At 40.2% G+C, this 14102-nt stretch overlaps 1 protein-coding gene across 1 annotated transcript; it reads right to left on the reverse strand.

Annotated features, from left to right (window-relative positions):
- Positions 1 to 121: 121 nt before the first annotated feature.
- Positions 122 to 5707, reverse strand: ftr83 (finTRIM family, member 83). The gene is made up of 7 exons (XM_034684262.1): positions 5071 to 5707; positions 3505 to 3600; positions 3080 to 3313; positions 2728 to 2887; positions 2527 to 2583; positions 2079 to 2168; positions 122 to 942 (listed from the first exon to the last, which is right to left on the reverse strand). Exons 1-7 carry the CDS (start codon positions 5644 to 5646, stop codon positions 416 to 418), a joined length of 1740 nt encoding a protein of 579 aa, XP_034540153.1. The 5' UTR covers positions 5647 to 5707; the 3' UTR covers positions 122 to 415.
- Positions 5708 to 14102: the final 8395 nt, after the last annotated feature.

Below are 14102 nucleotides of genomic sequence, written 5' to 3' on the forward strand. Positions count from 1 at the left end.
TTTGACACTTGTGGATCTTGTGATAGTAGAAGCATGAGGTAAAAATGCAATAATAATACAACAATGTTTTTTTATTCTAACTTTTTATTGACAAAAATAAGTTTATAGTAACCTTCATAAATGATCACATCACATATTACAGTCAGTTATAGTCTACATCATTCTTAATGATAATTTAGATGCACTTTATTCACCTGATCTTACATTTTACATGTGTTTATTTGCAGAATCTTCACAGTCATTTAGAACATTACTTGATACTAACACATACTGTTTAATGAATACAAAATGACAAGTGTTGTACTAGAATAATAACATTTCATTAGGATAGTAGGTCATTTTGATTGTTGTTCTTTAAACCAATACCATTATTCAATCACAGTTGTACATTTTTCATTATTAGTGTGTGATTTAGTTACAGCTGGATAAGGGTGACAGCTGACTCGTACCAAACCCAGAGGCCTACATAGACAGCCTCACTGAAGGTGGCCTTGAAGCGGTGGATGAGGGACATGGTGTCCCCAACAGCGTAGAAAGAGAGAGTGCCTCCAACGTGGTCCAGGAACACCCCAATACGTGACGAGTAGGGTGCAGGGATATCCAGCTGGTCTTTGTTGTGTCGGGCTGAGTAGCTGGCGTCGGAGCAGAACAGGCTCCAGGATTTGCGGTTGTATCCGATGCGGCAGCTGTCTGCGTATCCCGTCCTCTTGATGCCTTTGTAGGTGATCCCCAGGGCGGCCCCCTCCCCGCTCCAGTCCACTTCCCAGTAATAAGCTCCTCCAAACAGAGGCTCGACGCACAGGACCTGAGGCAGGGAGTCAAACCTGGAAGAGTGGTCACCATAGTTCTGGGGGTCTCTCTTTAGGGCTGCTTTTCTGTTCCCTCGGGATAAGTAGATCTGTCTGTAGGCTGTGTTTGGGTCCAGAGTGAGCTGGCAGGCATCTAGAAAGATAATTTGAGTATTTATTTCAAAGGGTGAAAGCATTTGGCTTAACTTTCTTGGATTAAATGTGATTTATAGGAAACCCAAGTCCTAGCAGCTCCAAGCACCCCTCACCATTGCACTTCTTTAATTTAACTTATGCACAAGCAGTACAAAGAAAAAGCATGAGACCTTCTGGCTGAACACACGAATCAGAATAATCCCCGGGGATAAATGTCACCTGCCTGCTGTGTCCCTCCACCTCTGCAGGTCACAGCTGGTGGGACACCCGGTGGCCTCGGCTAGATCGGCCCGGTCTATGATCTGGAATGCCAGAGGTATCATCACTGTTTGTGAGTTTTATCACAAACAAAATGTTGTCTAACAAAGTGCAACTTTACCTCTAACTGGAGAGTGAGCTCAAAGACGGTTTATAGGGACTTTGTAACACCACCTTGAATCCCAAGGTTAATTACTTTGGCCGCTGTAATTCCAGTTTTTGGAGCCAGAAGGGACCATAATGGATACACATTTTTAGTCTAAATCCTTGCTTACAGGCCCCCATGGAAGCATCTTGTTGGTAGCCACACTCCACGTCACACTCTAGTCTGTTTCACTCGACATGACGTGATTTACAGAAGCAACATAATTTTGTATCAAGAAGGCTTGAAACCAGAAAGTAAGATCATAAACTTGTGAGAAAAATGTTTGCTGAGTTCCTAAATCAACGGAGTCATTTTGTGGTAGACTTACATGAGAGGTCAGAATTGCCTTTGAAGCAACAATGGTGACCTCCTGCGGGCCATTATGAAAAACTAATGGCCATGTATTTGCATTTAATGGGTAATACCCCCAGCCTTTAATGATTGTTTTTAATCTAAGTGGTTGGGGAACATCAGCACTGTTGAAATACAGAAGGCAACCCAAACTGCAAACAGAAGTGAAACCATAAAGTAAATGCAAGCTAGTGTATTTTTTTTTTATCCCAGTCTCTGGCAGCGCTGTAGGACAGACAGTAGCTGCTACAATCAGATTTTGTGGTCAGCCACAGGGTCTGACAGAGAACCTCATCAGCATCTAATTTGCACTGAAACGAGCAGAGAGAGCAGCGATCTGTGTCAGTCAGGAAAGTACAATCTGAAGAGTTGAGACTCACATTTCAGGAAATCGTCCCTGTGCTGAGGCTCCTGGACCGGAACAGACTTGTACATGGCTGGTGCTTGTTGTGCTTGTTGTGCTTCATCATCTGTGAAAATAAGTGTGTTTTGTGTCAGGAAAAAGTTGACATTTGACATGATGAATAATGATGCTTGAATTCAAGAGCTTGTTAATGTTAGTCTAAGTTAGAAAAAACAGGATACTGTTGCTGTTACAGCATCTAGAAATCCTGCTGTTATCATTGTAGCTGATCTGAACTGTACCATGACAGAAGAGAGAGATGTAAACTCACTGCCAGTTTAACATCCTCTCAAAGTAAACATTTAACCATGTTTTAACTGTGTGACCTCAGGCTGGCCTTAATGAGTGCCAAGCTCCAGGCAACAAGAAGCCTTTTAGAGGACAGTAGTATATAGTTTTGTGGGTATCCAAAATCAAAAACTTACTTTTTATTGACCGTCTCTTTTTGGAATCATCCAGTTCACAGAAGGTCATTTTGTTGACTGCAAAATACAAAATTAATGGGTTGACATGGTGACAGAACATTCATGTTTATTGATTCATTTGATTGAAGGTTTTGGAATATTTAAGTTGTATTTTTCTTAGATTCGTGCCCTGTATGGACTTCACCCTGGCTTCACACTCACCTGTCTTGGCAACCTTAACCAGCTCATCATTGCTGAATTCATTCAGGTGCTGTTTCATCTCAGACACAGCCTTAGTGACCGGGCCAAAGGTGAAGTAAGGGTTGACGCTCACTGTAGGCAGCTCCTCAGCCTCTGTCTGGGCGATCAGCATGTGGTAACTCTAAAGAGAAACAAACAAGAACACAATCGTGTTAATCAAAGTTAACTCAGCATGGGTGTCAGTACATTAAAAAAAGCTTCCACAGCAGCTTTGATTGCCTAACCAGTTATCTGCAAGTATACCAGTCTATGCAAAACACCCAGAGAGTTCAACAGATTTAGTCTTGAATTTTGCTCTGTGGTTGTCAGTCACCTGGATGAAGTGGATGTGGTCCTCAGTGCGGGACAGCTGAGTGATCTCACTGTCTCTCCTCTTCAGATCAGCGATCTCGTGGCTCAGACGCTCCATGTGGCCCTCTGCGTTGCTAAGTGCTGCTCTCTTGTTGGTGGAGATCAGCTTGGTCATCTCCTGCTGCATCCTCTCGATGGAGCGCATCATGTCGTTGAACATCTTCTCGCACTCTTGCAGCGCTCTATGAGCTGAGCTCTACACAGGAAACATTGATTCAAGCCATTAATCAACTGGGCGTCACACTGACTTCTCTAGCACAATGAGAGATGCTGTCATCACCCTGACATGGAGGAATGTTGTCTGAGCTGGTAGTTAAATTAACTTTCTATTCACTCTGGAGTGGTTTGTCTGGTCTTATCAATCTGATGGATGATGGTGGCACAAACCTTGAGTGATTCCACTGCTTGTTTCAGTTCCTCCATCTGCTTGAGTCGATCATGAATCTTTTCTTGGATCTCTGCCTGGGTGGCGCCCAGTCGTTGCTACAAAACAATAGGAAACAACAGACACATTGTTGATAATGATGAGGGAAATACCACAACTTAATCTCTATAAATCCTCTGTTAATGTGTTTTATTCCTGCTTGTTTGGGTCTGGGTGGCAGCAGCAGCAAACTGAAAAAGTAATCTGCACATTCATCACCTTTTTTTATACAAGATTTATAATCCCCAGAGTTTAGTTCTGGGTCTACCTTGGGAACTTCTCCTAGTTGGACAAACCTTAAAAACTTGGCACTGAGGAGGCATCAAAATCAGAGGCAAAGACCATTTCAACAAAGGGAGTAGCACTACTCCAAGCTCTCTAAGGTAGTCTAAGCACCCCACCTCTCTCAAAGACTAACAACAGCTTCATCTTCAGGTTCAGGTCAAGCGCTCAAATCAACCCATCTATATCATGTTATCTGTATGTTTTAACGTTGGTGATAAAAGTTTACAGCTTCATATTGACACTGGAGGCTGTACAACCAGGTAGCAGTCTTGTTATCACATGGGCGTTTCTCCCTGAATGCTGTAGGCTTTGGTTTGTGGGCTTGTTCCACCCATTGTTTGCTGCCTTTACATTCATTATCTGCCACTGTGTCACTACTAGTGCAATGAACCATGTTATGTGCATGTTGGTCCATTGACTTTGATAGTGTAGGTAGCCACCATGACACCTTCCATTGAGCAACTGCCATTTTTCAACCTTGAGTTTAACTTTTTAGCAGTCACCATATTAGTTTTCTGGAGCCAGTAGTGACCAAATTTTTGACAAGAGAGTGGGGCAGAATAGGAGCAAGGGGTTTGCAAATGCTAGATTATCAAAGCTCATCAGTCTATGCCGGTTGCTCATGCATAAGCTGGTGATACAGATAGTTAACCATCCTGTTTTTAAAAGAAGGAGATGACATTTGTAGAGGTAAGTTGTAAGACTAAAGAAGCATAGATAACAACACAAACAGAGCCAAAAGGTCTCACTGAGTGACAGGAATTGAAATAACATCTTGTAGACAGCTAGCATCACCTCCTGTCACTTAAAGCCAATCCACACTTAAATCGGTAAACCTGTAAGCCTTCAAACAAACATAAATGGGTGAACCAAGTTATAATTTACCCTCTTAAAATCATCTTGAACAGAAAAATAAGCTACAGCAGCCAAAGCTGTTTTTGAACCAGCTTGTAAGCAAGTTAAATTCTGCAAAAGTTGGGTGTTTTAATCAGAGGGTCTATGGAGACTGACTCGCCTTTGGAGTCAGCCTAAAGTGGTCACTTAAGGAACTGCTATTTTTAGCATTCACATCATTTTGCAGACTCAGGTTGATTCTTTATGGATTTAGAAATGATCAAATATTGCAAGACGTGAAACAATCTTGTCCCAATGGGTGCTACACTTTTGAGCGTTAGCGTCAATACTTTGTTGATAAACCAGAGACAGTCTAAAAAAAAAGTGTTGTCAAGGAAAATGTTGCCTACCTGCTCATCCGCCCGCTCCTGCTCAGCAGACACCATGTCGTGACCTTTGTGCTCCTTCACTGTACACAGCACACAGATACACATCTGGTCTGTCCGACAGAACAGCTCCAGACCCTTCTGATGCTGGGGACAGATCTGTCTGTCCAGGTGACCGATCTCATCCACCAGCTTGTGCCTTTTAAAAGTGGATGACTCATAGTGGGGCTTGAGGTGGCGATCACAGTAGGAGGCCAGGCACATCAGGCAGCTCTTGACAGCTTTGTGCTTTTTTCCAATGCAGATGTCACACCCTACATCCTGAGGTCCTGCGTAGTTGTAGTCAGGAGACGGAGGCGGAGGTGGAAAGGCTTCAGAGTTGCGTTGCATGGTGGATTGCCGGGAGCTTCCGATGCGTCTTGGGGTGGGCCTCTTAGTGTAGGTGACCTTGCACTCTGGGCAGATGTATGTACCAGTGTGGTCAGCGTGATCCCAGTATGTCTTCAGACAGATGGAGCAGAAGATGTGTCCACACGGGATGGACACTGGATCCCTGAGAGACTCCTTACACAGGTAGCAGTTTTCCTGGTCTAATGACATGCCAACAACCCAGTGTTGTACCCTCTTGTACAAGGGAAGATGCTGTCAGTGTCTCGTGTCAGCACAGTGGCAGAGTGATCACACAGGTACTGCAGGTGCAGTTTATATAGAGTAAACAGAGAGGGAGGCTAAACTGGTTAAGCCGAAACCAGTCAAACAAAGGCGGGGCTAAGAAAGGACACAGTGAATACTTTTATTAGATCAAGAAGAATGAAAGAAGTGGTCATGAGATTCAAGGTTTGGCCCTGATTGATGACAGATGGATGTTATTCCTCAATGTTTTTTTGTTTTTTTTATTTCATGTAGATGCCATACAAATATGAATATCTCACAGTCTTTAAGGTTTTTTACATTTTGAAAAAAAAGGCTGATTGGAATAAATAAGGTAGATTTGCATTGTTTAAATAGATGATTCAAAGTAAGAAAACACATTCATAAGCATTCAGTTTCTTTTGAAACCACAGGTGTGTCTCATTTTGCTGTGAATGCTGAGTGTTGGATTTTGCCTGAAGACAAACAGTTCCCCTCAGACATGTCACGGTACCAACCCAACAGTTCAAAATGACCTAGAGCTAAATAGATAACTTTCTGCACAATGGCTGATAATACTTTAACACAACCCTTACTGGTGATTATGTCTCATTCATAAAAAAATAATGGTCAAACCTCTGGTTTATATGTGTTTATCACCATATATATATTTTTTTTTTATATTTTTAAATGAACTACATTTATTAAGCCTTTCTCACAAGTTCACTTCTTTCACAGATAAACATTTCTGCTTTTCTTTGTCCTTCATTTTCTCAAACAACCTCAAGAGACAGTTAGGAAAACATGTTTGTGCTTTCAGTTTTGGTTAAAATTTTTCTATAGAGGGAGTGTTGATAAAACAAACGGTGTTACAGATTTGTCCTCATTTTAAATTGAGGACAAATCAAAGAGGAATCTATAGAGAAGCAACAAAAAGAAAACAACTTTCCCCTGATCCCTCCCCCGCCCAGAGACTCAGCTCCATGTCACTCAAAAACCTTATCATTGTTATAAAGTCATCAGTGATAATTTGCATCTTAAGTGTGTTGTCGAAGGGGATACCAAGTCTTGTTTGATTGACAGAGAAAGTAGGAGCCCATTTCTCTCCACTTGAGAGAAGTTTCCCATTTCTTCCATACACAATTCAACAGATGGGGGCTCTGCTATTTGTTTGTTTTCGAAACACAGACATTTGATTTTTTTTTTTGTGCTTTCAGTTTAAGATCAACTATATAATAGCATTTTAGAAGATTTGAAATATATATATTTTTTTTTTTATTTCAGACATGTACAAAAAGAGAAATGAACAAACAAGTACGCATACCAGCAGAAAAATGTCATAATTACAACAAGTATGAAGAAACAGACATACATTCAATGATGTGACTCACAAAGTGAATTGATAAACTCTGCGTTGGTTGGCTGGTTCATAATAATTCAGTCAATTTATAATATTCATAGAGCTTCTTTCTATAGCTTACAATACATAGTATTGCTTTTGTATAGCATTAAGTATTTCCCTGACCTTCATCTCACCTTCAGCCTGCCAATTATGAACCCTGTTTACTTTGCATTTCATTACAACCTATTGCTAAGGTTTTAAAGGCACCTGTGGTTTCTGTAAGTCAAAACCACAACAGAAAATCTGTGGCCTGAGATCAACTGTAAAACATGTTTAGAAACTTTGAAACCACACAATAGTATGAATACTTCCTCGTCTGAGCCAAATACGTTCCTCTGCAGATTTCATCTTACAGTGAACACACCTCCCTGCCAAGATGGAGTTTCGGGGCTGTTGTAATGGAGATAGGAATGTGACTACACTTGATAGGCCAGATAACAGGAGGGCCCGAGAAAGCCTGCTTAAAAGATTCCATTGTGTTAGAGCCAGCGGGGCCCTAGCAGAGTGCCAGCCATTAAAGGGTCTGTTGTCCATCAACAACAGTAACTACAGCCGACATGCAAGACTGGAGGTAACAACAAAATGTAGCAGAGACCGGGTCAGACTCTGTTTACTGCAAGTGATGCAATGTTCACTGAGTCTTTATGGTGGGGGGGGGGGGGGACATGTAAAAGTAAAATATTTCTAACTTACAATTAAAAATGATGTCAATGACAAGTTATACCAGATTTTATATCTTATGTTTGCATCGTTTTTTTTATATTTATTGTGTTTGCATTACATGTGAATGAAATGAATAAAACTCTTTCCCACTGATGCAGGAATCAAGTTTATGGCCAAGAATGTTTTCACACATAATTATATTTAGGTGTTTTGGTTAGAGAAAAGAAATAAAGAGAGCAGTAGAAGAAAGAAAATAAGATGAAATAAAAAATAAAATTGAAATGTAAACAGTTTAACAGTACAAATATGTACAATGGTCTTAGTGGATGAGCTTTACAAGTGTGCAGGAACGTGCAAGGTATTGGTTGAGAGCAAATATCTTACAGTTTAAATATTTAAACAGCGCACATATAGACACACAATAATGAAGTCCAGTCTGCATCAATGTAATACTTGAACCTGATTTAGAGTCTTGCCATAATGTAAGGTTAGGAGAATATGGGGCTGGGAGTGTGTGTTAAAGGTGACATATCATGCAAAATCGACTTTTTAGTGGTTCTCTACCTGAAATATATTTCCCTGGCATGTCTACAAACCCCCCGGGAATGAAAAAAATCCATTCTGCCCCTTTTTTGATTTCTCCACCTTTCTGTAAATGTGTGTGAAACGAGCCATTTCAGTTTTCAGTGTTTTTGTTACGTAACAACAAGATCCAGTCTGTCATGGAGGTCAGAGCTCGGAGCTTGTTCAGCCCATAGACTGTATAAATTAATACTGAACCCCTCCTCTGTTTTTCATTCCCTGCACAAATGTGTGCTAACAAGGAGCTTAGGAGGGAGGCATGCTAGTTGTAGGCTGTCTTAATAAACACAAAGGTCGGTTTTACTCCCCACGTCTGCAGAATTGAAGATCTAGTGGATGATTTCATGGAAAAGTGTTAGCGCTAGTTAGCATAGCCACATAGCTACAGGTTAGTAGCTGTGTACCAAGACACATTTCGACATACTGATAAATAAAACCAGAAACACAAAATCTGTGACCAATCGTTCAGAAAGGTCCTGCTACAGGCACTTCTCCGTCAGGATCAGATTCTGGATCAGATTCAGAGGGTTGAAGTAACGTGATCTGTGAGCAGCCGTGTATATTCAGCCAACATGTAAACATTAGATCAACGTGCTGGAGAGCCGAGGCCACATCCACTTCCTGAGGGGGCGTGGTCAGAGGGAAAACAGAGTGTTCTGAGGAGGACTGAAGAAGAGTGTTTTTCAGGCATGCCAAAATCTGATTTCAAAGTGTTTTTTTGAGCATAAACTTTAAAGACATGTTTTGGGACCTCTTAGACCAATATATGTTGATGAAAAAAGCGTGATATGTCAACCTTTAATTTTCATGTGAAGGGTAAGTACTCTTTGATGATGCCAGTAGAACAGGGGTAGAAAATGCTCTTGTGGCGTTAGGTTTTGGTCCTTGAGGACTATGTTGGGTCATGACACGACATGATACGATATGATACAATACGATGCGATGCAATGCAATACGATAAGATAGGATACTATACGATACGGCACGGTACGGTACGATAAGATAGGATACTATACGATACCGTACGATAAGATACGGCACGATACGATACGGTACGATAAGATACGGTATGCTAAGATACGACACGATACGGTACGATAAGATACAATACGATAAGGTACAATAAGACACGACACGATATGGTATGATAAGATACAACACGGTACGCTACGGTACGATACGGTACGATAAGACACGATACGGTACGATACGATACGGTACGATAAGATACGATACGGTACGATACAATACGATACGGTACGATAAGAAACGATACGGTACGATAAGATACAGAACGATATGGTACAATAAGATAAGATACGATATGGTATAAGACACGACACGGTACGATACGGTACGATAAGATACGATACGGTACGATACAATACGATACGGTACGATAAGATACGATACGGTACGATAAGATACAAAACGATATGGTACAATAAGATAAGATACGATATGGTATAAGACACGACACGGTACGATACGGTACGATAAGACACGATACGGTATGATAAGACAACTTACGGTGCGATAAGATACGGTACGATAAGATAAGACACGGTACGATAAGATACAATACGGTACGATAAGATAAGACATGATATGGTATGATAAGATACGACACGATACGATAAGATACGATAAGATACGATAAGATACGATATGGTACGATAAGATACGACACGATACGGTACGATAAGATAAGACACGATATGGTACGATAAGATAAGACACGATACGGTATGATAAGACACAGTACGATAAGATACGATACGGTACAATAAGATAAGACACGATATGGTATGATAAGATACGACACGATACGGTACGATAAGAAAAGACACGATATGGTACGATAAGATAAGACACGATATGGTACGATAAGATAAGACACGATATGGTATGATAAGATACGACACGATATGGTATGATAAGATAAGACACGATATGGTATGATAAGATACGACACGATATGGTACGATAAGATAAGACACGATATGGTATGATAAGATAAGACACGATACGGTATGATAAGATACGACACGACACGATACGGTACGATAAAATACGATACGGTACGATAAGATACAATACGATACGGTACAATAAGATAAGACACGATATGGTACAATAAGATAAGACACGATACGGTATGATAAGACACGGTACGATAAGATACGATACGGTACAATAAGATAAGACACGATATGGTACGATAAGATAAGACACGATATGGTATGATAAGATACGACACGATATGGTATGATAAGATAAGACACGATATGGTATGATAAGATACGACACGATACGGTACGATAAGATAAGACACAATATGGTACGATAAGATAAGACACGATATGGTATGATAAGATAAGACACGATACGGTACGATAAGATAAGACACGATACGGTATGATAAGATACGACACGATATGGTATGATAAGATAAGACACGATACGGTATGATAAGATACGATACGACACGATACGGTACGATAAGATACGATACGGTACGATAAGATACAATATGATACGGTACAATAATATAAGACACGATATGGTATGATAAGATACGACAAGATACGGTACGATAAGATACGATACAGTACGATAAGATACGACACGATATGGTATGATAAGATAAGACACGATATGGTATGATAAGATAAGACACGATACGGTATGATAAGATACGACACGACACGATACGGTACGATAAAATACGATACGGTACGATAAGATACAATACGATACGGTACAATAAGATAAGACACGATATGGTACGATAAGATAAGACACGATACGGTATGATAAGACACGGTACGATAAGATACGATACGGTACAATAAGATAAGACACGATATGGTACGATAAGATAAGACACGATATGGTATGATAAGATACGACACGATATGGTATGATAAGATAAGACACGATATGGTATGATAAGATACGACACGATACGGTACGATAAGATAAGACACGATATGGTATGATAAGATAAGACACGATACGGTACGATAAGATAAGACACGATACGGTATGATAAGATAAGACACGATATGGTATGATAAGATAAGACACGATACGGTACGATAAGATAAGACACGATACGGTATGATAAGATACGACACGATATGGTATGATAAGATAAGACACGATATGGTATGATAAGATAAGACACGATATGGTATGATAAGATAAGACACGATATGGTATGATAAGATAAGACACGATATGGTATGATAAGATAAGACACGATACGGTATGATAAGATAAGACACGATATGGTACGATAAGATAAGACACGATATGGTACGATAAGATAAGACACGATATGGTATGATAAGATAAGACACGATATGGTACGATAAGATAAGACACGATACGGTACGATAAGATAAGACACGATACGGTATGATAAGATACGACACGATATGGTATGATAAGATAAGACACGATACGGTATGATAAGATACGATACGACACGATACGGTACGATAAGATACGATACGGTACGATAAGATACAATATGATACGGTACAATAATATAAGACACGATATGGTATGATAAGATACGACAAGATACGGTACGATAAGATACGATACAGTACGATAAGATAAGACACGATACGATACGGTACAAGAAGATAAGACACGATATGGTATGATAAGATACGACACGATACGGTACGATAAGATACGATACGTAACAATAAGATAAGACAGGATATGGTATGATAAGATACGACACGATAAGATACGATACGGTACAATAAGATAAGACACGATATGGTATGATAAGATACGATAAGATATCTTAAGATATTTTTCGATGACGCTGTGGGTTTTCGATGACACTGTGGGTTTTTTTCGATGACGCTGTGATTCCCGTTCTTGCAAGACTGGTGTAGATTCAACATGGCGGCGCCCGGTGCCGTTTTTTGAAAACAAACAAATCTCATAAACCTTTATCGTAATATAACTTAACGAAGGAATAATTAGGACACGTAGAACCAATAATCGACAACCCTGGAGCAGCTGGAGGACTTCATAGATAGTTATTATTACCAACAGGCTGAAATGGGTAAGAAAGGGAAACAACACAGTCACAAGCACACTTTACTGTCACTTTATTGTCCCCTTAGGGAAAATGCATGACCTATACCCAACTGACCCTTTAACCTTGTTTTAGCCAGGAGACGGACTTTGCTACTATAAAACAAAAGTGTAAAACTTTTATTGGGAAGGAGTATCTTTTGGTTTACACCTTCTACACATTACTGTGATATCTGAGCTACTGGGACAAAATGGATTTCATCTATGTCTGCACTGACTTACAATATCTTTCGAAGAATCAGTTTCAATGCAGACGCTGATGTAAGAGCAGACAGGCTCCAATCCACATCTGACAGGTATGCATTACCTCCACATGACCCCCTCTCCACCTGAATGTGTGTGTAGCAAAACCAAAACATCCTTTCTATGAACCTCCTTCTGAAAAGGTGGGTCTGATTCTAATTTAAAGCTTTGGTGTGACATACTGAGCTTGATTTGCATGTTGGAGTCCTTATTATAAAGTAGAAAAATAATTCAGACATCTGTTTCATAGGCCAGTTGTGTAAGAAAGACAAAGACCATGAAAAGTCTTTATAAAAAATATAATTATTGACAACATTTCTGAACTAGACCTCCACCCAGTCAAGATGGCTGATGATGATGATGATGACTGCTGATCTGATGAAGGTCTCGTGATGAAGTGAACAACATGTATTTTTGCAAGTGAGACCATGTTTAGGAGACCAGCCTTTATAATCACATTCAATCTCTGTCTGTTTCAGTAATCGTCATGTTTGTGTTTCAACCAGTATCAAAAAATGTGCTCACTGTTTTCTCATCACAGTTCAAATATCATGTCTTCCTGTTTTTATTACACACACTGAGTGAGGTGGGTCCTATTTCCTTTGATCCTTTTGCCTCGCATAAAGCCTGCTCTCTGCACCTCAACCAAGGCGGACCTTTCTCCTTAAACTTGGACTCAGTCTAGTCAACCACAGCGTTTCTGTCTGCTTAATCTGTCTGATTTATTAATCACAGAAGCTTGTTGTAAAATCTTTTGAACGTTTATTTAGTTCATAAACTCTATCATGCTTCATAAAAACAGTGCTGTACCGTCTTCTTTCAAAGTGGCGCCCCTGTGCAGCTGTCCCTGCTGCAAACAGGTAGTTAATCTGTAAGCACAGAGAGCTCCCTTTACTCTGCAGGAAGGAAGGAAAACTGGCTTATCAGAAACCTGACCAAATATGGAGAGTGAAACTTCCAAGTGTATGAAGTAATGCAAGATATGAAGTGAGGGCGGAGCTGATATATTCTTTGCAACCTCAAATTAACCTATATTTTTATCACTATGATTACACATCAGGCAGGGATTGTGAAATAAATAGTACAGTTTTATTCCTACTTGTTAAAGGCGCTCTGATCTCAAGTACGAAGTTGATGATGACAGACGTTTGAATGGTGCATTGGTATTGGTTGAAACTCCTCTAACAGTCTTCATTAAAATGCTAATCAGCAGCTGTGATGTCATGCTGCAGAGTGAGTTGGGGTCACGGATCTACATCAGGTGACCATGACAGAGCTACTTCTAGGAATGAAACAATGCAACATAACTTGTGATGAAGCAATGCACATAAATATGTCAAACATGCACTGTAGCAACACACCTGCACCTGGCAGGAATGTTCTACAAGTGCACACACACACACACCCACAC

This window comes from Notolabrus celidotus, chromosome 5 (genome assembly GCF_009762535.1).
Source record: "Notolabrus celidotus isolate fNotCel1 chromosome 5, fNotCel1.pri, whole genome shotgun sequence".
NCBI lineage: Eukaryota > Metazoa > Chordata > Actinopteri > Labriformes > Labridae > Notolabrus > Notolabrus celidotus.